The sequence below is a fragment of the Trachurus japonicus genome, chromosome 15, assembly GCF_045865225.1.
Source record: "Trachurus japonicus isolate A0001 chromosome 15, Traja_1.0".
Lineage (NCBI taxonomy): Eukaryota > Metazoa > Chordata > Actinopteri > Carangiformes > Carangidae > Trachurus > Trachurus japonicus.
Genome location: NC_140921.1, coordinates 11,853,583 through 11,866,685, shown reverse-complemented (window position 1 = coordinate 11,866,685; position 13,103 = coordinate 11,853,583). Strand labels below are relative to the sequence as shown.

Genomic DNA, 13,103 nt, shown 5'->3' with positions numbered 1-13,103 from the left:
CAGAATGTAACAGACAGTTATTCTGTATATCATTATTCAGAGGCTTATGTATGCAGATTTTTTATTTTTTCATTTTTATTTTTTATTTTTTGATGATAGATAGATAGATAGATAGATAGATAGATAGATAGATAGATAGAGAGCAAGAGATAGATAGATAGAGCAAGAGATAGATAGATACGTAGATAGAGAGCGAGAGATAGATAGAGAGCAAGAGATAGATAGATAGATAGATAGATAGATAGATAGATAGATAGATAGATAGATAGATAGAGCAATAGATAGATAGATAGATAGAGCAATAGATAGATAGATAGATAGAGATGGATAGATAGATAGATCAAGATATAGATAGATAGATAGAGAGCAAGAGATAGATAGATAGATAGATAGATAGATCGATCGATCAAGATATAGATAGATAGATAGATAGATAGATAGATAGATAGATAGATAGATCAAGATATAGATAGATAGATAGCAAGAGATAGATAGATAGATAGATAGATAGATAGATAGATAGATAGATAGATAGATAGATAGATAGATAGATAGAGCAAGAGATAGATGGATAGAGAGCAAGAGATAGATAGAGAGCAAGAGATAGATAGATAGATAGATAGATAGATAGATAGATAGATAGATAGATAGATAGATAGATAGATAGATAGATAGATAGATAGAGCAAGAGATAGTTAGATTGTTAGATAGATGGATAGATAGACAGACAGAGGAAAGTGGAGTGGGGTGAAGAGAGGAGATGGGTGGAGCTACTGTTGTCCGACCTGAGTCTCACAACATGCAGCTCCCTCCACCACCTGATTCTCATCATTCTCCTCTTCTTTTCCCCTTTCCTGCTCCACGTTGGTCTTTCTCCAGAAACAGAAGCGTCTCTTCTTCTTCTGCTTTTTCAACAGGAGCTCCTCCACTTCTTGCTTTTCTGTCTGGAGTTCTTGGTTTTCTTTCTGCAGCATGTTGTTTTCTTCTTGGAGGTTTTTCTTCTCCACCTCCAGCATGTTTTTGTCTTCTTGCAGGTGTTTTTTCTCCAATTGCAGCACATTGATGTTGAGTTGGAGATTATTCTTCTCCACCTGAAGCTTGTTGTTGTCTTCTACGAGGTTGTTGTTGTTCACATGCAACACGTTCTTCTCTGTTTGCATGTTTTGCTGCTCCACCTGCAACATGTTGTTGTTGCCCTTCAGGGTTTTGTTTTCTAGTTGCAGAGTCTTGTTTTCCACCTGAAGGTTCTCCTTCTCTGTCTGGAGCACACTGTTGGCGGCCTGCAGCTCGTTGTTGTCCACATGCAACACGTTGTTCTTTGTCTGCAGGTTTTGCTGCTCCACCTGCAACATGTTGTTGGTGGCCTGCAGGGTTTTGTTTTCTACTTTCAGAGTCTTGTTTTCCACATGAAGGTTCTCCTTCTCTGCCTGAAGCACGCTGTTGACGGCCTGCAGCTTGGTGTTGTCAACATGCACCAGATTTATTTCTGTTTGCAGGTTTTGCTGCTCGACCTGCAACATGTTGTTGTTGTCCCTTAGGGTTTTGTTTTCTACTTGAAAGTTCTCCTTCTCTGCCTGAAGCATGCTGTTGACGGTCTGCAGCTTGGTGTTGTTCACATGCAACACGTTGTTCTCTGTTTGCAGGTTTTGCTGTTCCACCTGCAACATGTTGTTGTTGCCCTTCAGGGTGTTGTTTTCTAGTTGCAGAGTGTTGTTTTCTACCTGCAGGTTCTCCTTCTCTGCCTGAAGCATGCTGTTGGCGGCCTGCAGCTTGGTGTTGTCCACATGCAAGATGTTGTTCTCTGTTTGCAAGTTTTGCTGTTCCACCTGTGACATGTTGTTGGTGGCCTGCAGGGTTTTGTTTTCTAGTTGCAGAACATTGTTTTCTACCTGCAGGTTCTCCTTCTCTGCCTGAAGCATGCTGTTGACGGCCTGCTGCTTGGTGTTGTCTACATGTAACACATTATTCTCTGTTTGCAGGTTTTGCTGCTCCACCTGCAACATGTTGTTGGTGGCCTGCAAGGTTTTTTTCTCTACTTGCAGAACATCGTTTTCTGCCTGGAGGTTTCTTTTTTCCTTCCTCAGGACTTGGGTCTTTGCATGCAGTTGTTTCTTCTCATCCTGAAGAAGTTGGTTCTTTTCCTGCTGTTTTTCAGCCACTTGTTTCAGGATTAGCTTCTCTGTTTGAAGCTTCTTAATTTCCTTCTTCAGGAGATGGTTTTCTGACTGCCATTTTTTCTCCTCTTCCCCAAGGACCCGTTTCTCTGCCTGCAGGTTCTTCTCCATTTCCACCAGGCTTTTGTTCTCTGCCTGCAGCTTCTTCTCATCTTCTTTTAGGACATGGTTCTCTGCCAGTAGTAGTAGCTTCTCCTTCTTGAGGACTTTATTGTCTCCCTGAAGTTCTTTCTGCACGTCCTTACGGAGTTGATTTTCTGCCAGGAGTTTCTTGTTCTGGTCCTTCAAGGCCTGTGTTTCATTCTTTAGGTCTTTTTTCACCTTCTCCAACTCTTTAACTTTCTTTATCCAGGAGTCTTCTATATCCGCAAGCTCAGACAGCAACTCTTCTTCAAGACCGTTGTCATGCTCAAGGCTCCTGAGCTGATCTGAGGTCTTTGTGAGCGTGTGTGACAGAGTCTCATTAGAGTCCTTGAGCTCCTTGATCTGAATGTCCCTCTGTTTGACATTCTCTATCATCTCCTTTAACTTTTCTTGGGACTCCTCTGCCTGCATTTCCAGTTGCTTGTTCCTTGTCTCCAGTTCTTCCCTCTTAGCCTCTGTGATTTCTATCACCTTCATCCAGGAGACTGTATTATTGGCAAACTCTGCTTTGAGGTTCTTGATTGTCTCTTCTTGAGAGATTTCATCTATTTCGGTCTTACTGACCTTGCAGCAGAGGTCCCTTTGAATGAGTTGCTGGGTTTGAGTCTCTTGCTGTTGCACCTTGTCTTTCAATTCCACCACCTTTTCTGGGTTCTGCACGTGTTGTTCTGCAGATTCCTCAAGGTGGGGTATGTGCCCGTTAAGCTGACCTGGAACTTCTGCTCTGGCCTGAGGTTTTTCCTTTTTCTCCTGAATCAGTTGCTGGGTTTGAGTCTCTTGCTGTTGCAGCTTGTATTTCAATTCCACCACCTTTTCTGGGCTCTGCATGTGCTGTTCTGCAGATATCTCAAGGTGGGGTATGGGCTTGTTTAGCTGACCTTGAACACTTACTCTGGCCTGATGTTGTTGGCCCTGGCAGTCAGTGAGGTCCAGTTTTACCCATTTTATTTTGCGTTTGCTGGGCATTTTTTTAATGGAAGCTTGCCCTCCAGGATGCTCCTTGCTTGGACTTGTGGGAGTTTGTTGTCTCTCAGTGTTTGGACAACCCTGAGGGGCAGCTTGTACAATTTGTGCCCAAGTGATTTTTTGTTCAGCCATGACGTGTCAGTAGTCTTACTTACGTGTGAAGAACGATCAACGAATGCTGTGAAAATTACACCGTTTGTCTGAGCTACAACAATAAATAGCCTGTGAAGTTCTAACTCTATTGTGACATCATCATGACATCACGTTTTTCCCCTTTGAAGTCAGTTCCAGGTTGTGACATCATAGCTTATGTTGCAGGCCCTGACACATTTTCAAATCAAATCAACCTTTATTTGTATGGCACTTTTCATACATTAAAGGAATAGTTCACCAAAAACTGATATTCAGACCCTGTGAGGCCGGTTCGTAGTCCAACAAAAACTTTATATGCGAGTAATAGGGCCCGACACAAAAACGTCCATAAAACTACACAAAAACTATTTAATATTCCTCCACACTGCTCGTCCACTGCAATCCAAGTGCCTTCTTTTTAAAAAATGCTTGAGGATACCTGAGTCGTCAAATTATTTTGACTATGATAAAAACTGTGTGACCCACAGCAACTGACAGGAGGCAGAAACAATTCATCAAACATTACAACAATGTTTACCAGAAAACTTTAAGGATCAAAATGCACTATACAGTTCGACATTGCATATGTATGCACTGTATGCAGTATACAGTGCACTATCTCTGTCCTGTTACAGTTCAGTTATTTAACTTTATATAAGTTAAAGCAACTAGAACTTTATGCAAAAGGCTCTCATTTCTGCTGGTGTCTCTGTATGACCTATAGCCTACACAACAACAAATGAGGCCATCGGTGGGAAGATAACCTATTTCTACATAGTGTAACTCTCTACCTTTGGGAGGCAGTGGTCGGGTAGGTCCACCGGACGAAACGATTTATGGTACTCAGACCGGAGGAGACGGCACATCTGGCAAGGATATAAATTATCATTGAGTCGTTGTTTTGTGGGTCAGTAAAAAACAAGCTCAATTTCATTGCTATATTTTTGTCATGGCTGATGCTGGGACAGAAACCTACCTCACTCAACCACAGGGGTCGCCAAAATCAGCACAAAATTTCAATTCTTTGTAGTGCTTAAATGTATAATATAAATCATTAAAAACTAATCTCATCTTACAATGTAAAAAAAACCTTTCCGCCTATGCATCCATTAGTCTGACCTATTAAATTCTGTCAGCTGTCGTATGAATGAAAATCAGATCTTGCAACATTAATATCTTCAATGTTGTCAGATGTTGCATCAATGGTCACTATGGTCAGATGCAGCCTGTTTTTTAAATGTTGGTGTTTCAAAAGCTCACTCTTGTGAATTGTCTTTGAATCTGAATGACAGAGAGACATGGCAATACTGACAATAACATCTAAATCTGTGACTGTTAAAGCTTGTCTGCATTCAAGCAAAACTGATTCTGATGCAATACCTCAGATAAAAAACTGTATGAGGCAACAGAGTCTGTTACTGATTCACTGTCAGAAGCTGTCACCACATGGCATTATCAATTCAACTGCTACTACACTGATGTCCACAGTGGGGAGACAGAGGGTCATGTTTTGCTGCACAAAATGTTTGACAAAGCACATGAGAAAATGTACTTTTTTTATTTTTATTTTTATACTAAACATTAAAAGTAACTGATTCTGTAACGTGAACTCTAATTCTTGTTGGTTTTAGGTGAGCAGTTAAATCATCATTTATTCTCTGAATCAGAAATATGCAAATGGTATGACATTACATTTGTGATGTGGACATTTGCAACACAAAGGATGAATACAAATGCTAATATAAAACATTACAAGATGTGCCATAGTACAACAAGTCACAAAGTATTTATGTCCGTTGTAAAGTCACTGCTTGTGTAAAAATAATATTCAGAGGACATATTTTGAAATAATGATAAACAAATATAAAAGCATTACAGAAGTATGGTTCATTTTAATTAGACTGTGTCAAGCCACACTAATATTTAACATTGACTTCATGTCATAATATATGAAGAGAACTTAAAGTCCTGGACAAAATGCCATTCTTGGGATAAAAAACATTTAAAATTGATTAATAAATGACAAAAACAATTAAAAAAAATATATTAAAAAAAGAATAGTTTGTGTTGAGATTGTCTTCTAAACATCTTCACATAAACCAGGAAGTGATAATACAAAATCTTTGACATTATAAAGCCAACAAAAATGCATAGTTTTATACTCAAACTGAGCTGTTTACCTGAGTAAGTTTTATGGCTTTTTATTTTCAAAGATATTGCACAACAGGCAAATTATTTTCTAGCATGTCTTATCTTTAAAACCATCAGTCCACCTTAGCAGTAACAGTACATAATGATTTGCATTGAAATAACATAACAATAATATAACGATTTTTGACCTGTAAATCGTACATTTCTTATTTCTTCAAGGGTTGATTATCCAAAAGGTTCAAAATAACATCAACGTTTGTTAACATGTTGTTTTCCTATTTGTTGCCTGATTTATTGCCCATTTGAATTTTAAAAAGAGTTCATCGTCCACTTTACTGAAACAAAATCCTTAGCAAGAACAGTCAACAGCCATAGGATGGGATGTTTTCACAGTCACAGATTTAACTTCCTGCCTAGGTTAAGACCAGGAAAGCTGCATGTAGCTGTATGTCTTCCCCTCTTCCTGTTCTCAGACATGCAGACATCACACTATAGGGAATCTGTCCGGTCCCTGTCCAAGCAGTAGCCAGGCTTCAGTTACCATAGGTCTGTGTTGATAAGCAGACTTCCATACACTGTATTGTACTCGCAGACTTAGGAATGCGAATTATCTGTTAATGTAATCATATTCGGATATTTTTGCTTTGGTCCCCACTCCCCACACCTTTTCCTGTTTTCTTTGTTTTTGCTTCTATCCTGTGTTACTCACAGTCTTCTGCTTCCATCAGCATTAATCATTCACAAATCATTGATTTAAGTTAAGCATGTTGTGAGAAAAAAATGGGGAGCAATAGATTCCTTTTTTCATGCGGGGCGACTGTGACTGTAAAACATTGGGTGTAACATCTCTCCATCCCGCTGTTCTCCTGGGCTGGCATCCAAATCATGGGGCCGTGTCTGTGCTACTGCCAGAAGATCTGAAGTCCTGGAATATAATAACCAACCTGTACAAGTTCAGTATGACCACAAGAAAGTTCTTGATGGCGAAGAAAACCAGCATCTGGTGGAAGATGCGGAAGTAGCCCATGACAGTGAGCCTGACTACTAGAAAAGGCCCGTCCTGGATGAACAAGGCCTCCACAATGCTCCATATGTCTGTGCTGTGTTTTTTCAAGATGGAGGTCTCTTGGACGCTCGGCTCCTCCTCATCTTCTGGCTTGGAGGTTACCACTTAGGAAAACAGAGACAAAAACGCAAGAAGTTTGTTGGGAGGAAAGTGTGCAAAGTTTAGGGAGGTTGTCAAGTCAAGAAAAGGTATAATTTGTTACACTTCACATTTCCTTTTTGTACCAGCTGTTGTTGTCAGTACTGGTCTACATTCTTCAACATACGTTGTGACAAGTTAATAATTCAAGTCCTTAAGCATGACAACAGAGACAAAGGAACTTTAATTTGTATGTTTAGTTTTTTAAAACCAGAATTTAAAAGCCTAACCAGGGACAGATGCTGGAAAGTAGCTTACATCCCAAACTGAGCGTACAGCATCATGTCGATAGATGAGGTAACTGAAGTTACACTGTTATGGTTTGACTATAAACCATATTGGAGACTATTTTGGACTCTATGGGACAGTGCAGCCCTAAAAAATGCTGCAGGCAAGGGGTTGAAGATGACAATAATCCTAAACTAAAATAAACAGATGCTAGAGAACGGAATGTTAATTGGGTTGGAGATAAAACATTAGACATAATATACTGGAACAACTTGTTTGTGCCTGAAGCTAATGTTATCTAGTGCTCGTCTTTTAGCTAAAATTGGGCAAGAGACTCCTTAATGCTGCAGTTGGTAAGTCAAGGAAATTCTGGGGCTGAGTCAGAAACCAAAACGATACAACTTTCAGGCCCCTCCCCCAACCACTGCCAAGGTGGAGTCAAAGTTGGATTTTTTCCTAAATTACCTCTTTTTCGTGTACTACTGTACCATCAGTTCCAGCAAATATGACTAAATAACCTTCTGCCAACTAAAGCTTTCAGTGCTCAAGAATAAATGGAAATGATGCAGTCTGCAAGTCCGTAACAACTGGGCAAACTCTATCAGCTAATGAAGACCATGTGATATGACTAAAAACTCCAGAACCAGCTATTAGGTGGACCAATCATCTCTCAGCTACTATTTCCAAAGCCAAGAGTGAACTTTACAACTCATGTATGAACATATTGTGCTTGTGTCTAAACACGTTCTGTGTTCACTTGTAATTCAAACTCAGTAAACATAACCACACCCTCACACTAACACAGGCACTCCCACAGGAGTGGACCCAAACACAAATGCACACTATAGATGCTGAAGGAAAAGCAGCTTCATTTATAGAAGCAGGGGCATCGTACATTGAAATACTAAGTGGTCTTAATGCATTGTGACATCATTGATAAGAATCTCAACATCCAGTTGTAAATTATTAAACATCCGGTTATGAATCATTTAGATCATTGGTGGGGGTTGTCTTTTCCAAGAACAAAGTTCTGTTGTTTTAATGACATTATTCACACATATCCCATACTGCTTTTTCTGCCAGTCACCCCCTGAGCTCTCCCCACCTGCACAGGATTCACCAATTGGTCTATTCAACAGGTCTATTCATGCTTATGTGTTGTATTGTGACGCCTGGCTCCTTGTAGTTTTTGGCTTGTTTTACCAGATTTGTTTTACCAGATTTCCGTTTCCTTTTGTTTCTAAATCACTGAACTTTTGCCTTTGGTTTTTGCATTTACTCCTTATCTCTTCGCCCCCTTTACCTTGCTTGCGTCAGTTGTGACAATTCTTCCTGCAAACTAGAGCAGGCATAGACACTGATGGTTTTCTCTGCGCAGTGTACGACATAAAGATACTTCAAAGTCAGCTTTTGTCTGATAACAGTTTCCCCTCATCATCAGCCAAGATTTTGAGTGGAGAATTTGTCTAAATAAATGTTTATGTAATTTAGATGAGAACTCTTTAAGTATATCTTTCCTGTTCGTAATTTCTTCTTGTGGACAGTCTGTTTGTAAAACCGTATAGGTCTAGGTCCGCCAAATTTTGAGTCCTTATCCGTTAAGTAATTTTACAAAGAATAGAACTGGTGACCTGTCTTTTTCATATTGTCAAAAAAAAAAAACGTGTGAAAAGACCAAAGCCAAAAGATAAAAGTGAGTGAGTCACTGATAAAGCTTTTGTGGTTTATACGAGGCTCAGGAAGAGAAAACAGATTTCTTGGCTGATAATCTGAGATGGTTGAGCAAATGATTTCTGCTAAACTACGTTGCACTGTTTACTTACAGCACTAGCGTGGATGCTGTTGACCTACGAAATTGGTAAGACATCAGTAAACACACTGCTTTGATTATCCCACATGGGAAAGGGGGTTATGTGCAAAAAAACCTTGGCTGTAGCTGCATAATTAACACAAAAGCTGAAAGTGGTTTTATAAACAAACAGATACTGACCGGCCAGATGCAGGGGAAACTGCAACATGCTCCAAGTCCACACAGCTAAGATGATGTAGACCAGCTGAGGACTGCTGATTGCTTGACGACTGAAAATATAGTAAAAGTCTCGTGAATTTCTGTAAATACCAATGGGTTGCTGCTTTTTTACAGCTGATGCTTTGACGTGATGTCAACACTTTGGGGATAGAGTATAGGGACACAGATTGAGCAACATGACCATAAAATTATGAAGATATTCATATGCATGCAGTGGAGACCCACAAAACTGTGAGAACATAGGCAATACCCGACCAGACACCTACTTTACATCCGTCAGCGTCTCAGTCGTAAATTCAAGTATGTCTGCCGCTGTGCCGACGAAAATTAGGAGAAGCTGTGAGAGCTCGTCGCGGGTGACTCCGCCTCCCAGGGGAAGCAGCCACTTCCCCACGATGAGGAGGATGAGCAGGATCTGATGAAGAGCCAGGATCCAATCATCGTCACAGACGGCCTGTAACTCCTGCTGTATGCTCTGGCCAAGGAAGAGAAGAGTCAGAGTTAGTTAGACGATATGAAAAGGTTTTCTGAGACGGCTGTGTCTCTTCAGTCAGGTAGCTCTCAGCTCATGAAATGCCACCTGTATCTAGTAGATATCGCCATCAATGCACCCCTAATATTCCTGTTATCATTGAGGTTTGAGGAGATTACAGTAACCGGGTGTTGCTTGCTGTTCAGTCCTCACTTTTTCCATGAATGAGGCCAGTGACACTGTACTTCTCTTGTGAAAGAAATCTTGCCCAAAGACCAAAACCAAAATTGTTTAGCAGTAATTCTTCTGGGCTAATGGGCGTGGTAGTGGTCTAGCTGTGGTTTATATAACATCTTATTTCAAATGGTCTCTCACTATTACTTACCACACTAGGTTTTTAGGCTGTTATATTTGCTATTAATGACAAAAATTGTGTGTGTTGCGCTGTGATCTACCGGCCCACCCTACTAATTTTCTTCTCTAATTTTCCTGACTGAATCACTGCTGTGGTTGTAAAGTTAATGCGGTAGCTTATTTTAGTTTTTCATGTCCTGCCTCACTTGTGAAGAAGTCTGTTGTTTTATACATGGCAAATTGTAGTGGAAGTCTCTGCCCTGTAATTTTAACAAGTTTGCTTTTAAAAATGCTTACCAGGCTCTTTTAGATTTTGCAGCACTTGGTTTAAGTTCTATAAATCCAATTTGTGGTTTTAACTGAGGAAATGAAAGCATTGAAATCTTTTGTTACCATCAGATCATAGTGACACGTGTTCATGTTGGTTTAAGTGCTGTTGTTAATATTGTGATATGATACCAGTTTTCCTTTAAGACATCTGGTGTTGGGAGTGGGTTTCTGCATTGTTATAAAAATGCAGATTCTTTGCATGTATTGTTGATGCATCCACTTTTCGGAAACACTAGCGATTCCTATGCAATTGGAAAAGCTTTGGTGTGTACAGCATGATGATTTCTTTCCTTCTACTTTACACAACTTGTGCGATGCACTCGGTGACTTAGCTAGAATAACTGAATTATAGCAAAACTGAAATGCTTGTTTCTGCCTTTGATCAAATATATATGGAAATAATTCAGATATTCAGTCCTGCAATTTCCCATTGTAATATATCAAAACTTCCTTATATCACTTAAAATTCAAGGCAATGTCACAGAAACATGTAACCCAACTAATAAAATGCATCCCCAGAAAAAGGATGAATTGCTTTGCACAGAAATTATTATTTTAATAGGAAAATCAATAACAACAGGACTTTGAAGCTGACGAAATGTCTTTTCTTTGCAAAATAGGGGGGTTTCTGAACAAATCAACATCTGTATTACATCTGTAACATAATGGGAATATCCCTTATCTTGCTCAGTTGTGTTTTTTTTTGTTTTGTTTTTTTGAATTCCTAAGGCCTGTATCCGGTTTATAATCTCCTGAGTGAGTATACTAGACACAGACAATTTGGTAATCTGTTTCATTATCTGGCCTTCAGTTACCAAGTAAGTGTCCAGTGGGATCCTATATTACCCTGACATTTGGTTTCTCATCAGATTAACAGACAGATCTTCCTACTGAAGAGCTAGACATTTTCCATGGAAAGCTGATGATAAGACAGAACTATGTTGGAGCGGTGACTCACGGTAGAGAAGAGTGCCACTGACTGGCTGCATTCAAGACTGACGTGAGGTGCATTAGCAATTTTCCTGAGAGCATCTTGCTGTTCTGCATAAACATTACATTCCCTCATTTGGCAGATGCTTTTATCCACAGCAACTTATAAGTGAGGGACAATTGCTTTATGTTGGCATCGAAGCTCATGTTTAGAGCCATACATATTGTCCATTATCCAAACTGCAGTTTAACTAGTTTCCAAGAAATACATAATGAAAAAAGGAGTTTTCAGTGTAATTCATTTCTAATCTTTGCAGCATATCATAAAAGAAATAAAATATGTTGTATTATAAGAAACACATTTTGCAGGCTTTCGCTCTTACCTCTACAGTCGTGAGGTTTCTCGAGGTCCCATTCTTGGCCTGTCGATAAGTCCAGTTTACATCCAGTTTTTTGCACTGTAAAAGAATGAAGGCAGCTTTTTGAGTGGATGAATTTCACATTCAACTTTCAAGCTAAAACTTGTCGCTTTCAGTTTGAAAAGAAAACATTCATGGAATCAAATTATTGAATTGTTTGCAAAGAGCTGGGGTTTTTTGCAACCTTTCCACCCACCAACATCTGTCAGTAGGTTATGTGTTTGGAAAACATGAAAATGGTTGTTTTAGGCAGTTACACACGGACAAAGAATTTATGTTTTTGGCGTGGAATACCTCCTTGAGGTGGCTGTCGCTGCTGTGTCGGTGGTGGAGCTCCAGGAGCCAGATGGAGGGAATGATACTGATGAGAAACAGAAGGATAGGCGGAGAAAACCTGGAAAACAACCAAGAGTGCATTGTCAAACAAAACTTTGTGAGAATCCCTCACAAATCCCCAGTTAATGTTGGTCAGTGATTATTACAGTTGTGTGAAGCTGAATGACTTGACCAGTGGGAATAGTCAATAGACAGAACATTATAATGACAGTTTTGATTGAGTGGGTGAATTAAATATATTTAGGTTTTGTGCTGGTAGCCTGGGAAAACGAAGTACTTGAAATGTACCCTTGGACTTTAAGAGGTTGTGATGGGCCTTTTCTTTTCTTATCTTACAGGTTGAGCAATTAATGAAGAAAATAATCATCAGTTAAATCAATAATTAAAATAATGAATTGCAGCCCTGGGAATTTCATTGTGACTTTGTTTTCAGTTCAATACCTCAGGAAACTCACACTCAAACATCTGTTTCTTGGAAGGCTAAATAATTTACCAGAATGATAGCATTTAATACATGGGTGTGTGCTTCTCTGTGTAGCAACTCATGAAGTTACGTTAACCTATGCTGCTGTTAATCACTTATAATGAAAACACATGTTAAGAGAATTACAGAGAATGAAATACAGCATATTGTTAGAAGGTTATTAGTCCAGTCTGCTCAGGACAGTCCAAGGGGTACCACCCCATCTTCACTGTCCCAATAGCAGTTAAACAATTGCTGTAGTGTAGAGGGACAAGCAGGATGTAGGGTATCTTGGGAGTTGAATGGGTTAAGGGCAGGGACATAAAATCATACTAATGTATATGTTTGCATTATATATCAATCCAATCCAAACGGAAAGGGATTAGCTTGAAACAAATACACACAATTTACCACCAAGCTGTGCACCCCATGCACACTAAGTAGGATACACCACTAATTGAATGCCATTACTCACCATTTGTAATCTTGTCCCTTCCGTCTCCTCAGAGTTATTATCATTTCTGCGACCAGCGGCAGAAAGAGGATAGTCAGGGTCCAGTAGTGTTGGTCCTTCACCATGGTCACCCTCCAGACCCCGAGCAGGGAGACCAGGAGGAATAACGCCCTGGTAATGACCGCGCTTATGAACTTAATCAGAGCCATCACGGTGGCTGGTCGCGGATCAGCGTCGTGCAATCAACGCTGCTTCGCCGTTACCCGTCAAAACTTTCACTCGCGACTGTTGCAAGCGCCCACAGTGAAGAGGGGGGG

The 13,103-nt window shown here is 39.9% G+C and overlaps 2 protein-coding genes across 2 annotated transcripts; both read right to left on the bottom strand.

Moving 5' to 3' along the window:
* Positions 1–708: 708 nt before the first annotated feature.
* LOC146973268 (uncharacterized) lies at positions 709–3,544 on the bottom strand. The gene has a single exon (XM_085799599.1). The coding sequence runs from the start codon at positions 3,414–3,416 to the stop codon at positions 771–773; it is 2,646 nt and encodes an 881-aa protein (XP_085655725.1). The 5' UTR covers positions 3,417–3,544; the 3' UTR covers positions 709–770.
* A 1,474-nt stretch (positions 3,545–5,018) lies between these two features.
* LOC146973267 (transmembrane protein 26-like) lies at positions 5,019–13,081 on the bottom strand. Its single transcript, XM_085799598.1, has 6 exons — positions 12,808–13,081; positions 11,828–11,927; positions 11,498–11,572; positions 9,295–9,503; positions 8,990–9,078; positions 5,019–6,737 (listed from the first exon to the last, which is right to left on the bottom strand). The coding sequence occupies exons 1-6, from the start codon at positions 12,993–12,995 to the stop codon at positions 6,451–6,453; spliced, it is 948 nt and encodes a 315-aa protein (XP_085655724.1). The 5' UTR covers positions 12,996–13,081; the 3' UTR covers positions 5,019–6,450.
* Positions 13,082–13,103: the final 22 nt, after the last annotated feature.

What these genes read in the sequence shown, in the direction of transcription:
- LOC146973268 (XM_085799599.1), bottom strand. Translation starts at nt 3,416, where the DNA reads ATGGCTGAACAAAAAATCACTTGGGCACAAATTGTACAAGCTGCCCCT.
- LOC146973267 (XM_085799598.1), bottom strand. Translation starts at nt 12,995, where the DNA reads ATGGCTCTGATTAAGTTCATAAGCGCGGTCATTACCAGGGCGTTATTC. An exon ending in AAGGGACAAGATTACAAATG is followed by an intron (nt 11,928 to 12,807) that starts GTGAGTAATGGC and finishes GTTGTTTTCCAG; the next exon opens with GTTTTCTCCGCCTATCCTTC. An exon ending in GAGACGCTGACGGATGTAAA is followed by an intron (nt 9,079 to 9,294) that starts GTAGGTGTCTGG and finishes CTATATTTTCAG; the next exon opens with TCGTCAAGCAATCAGCAGTC.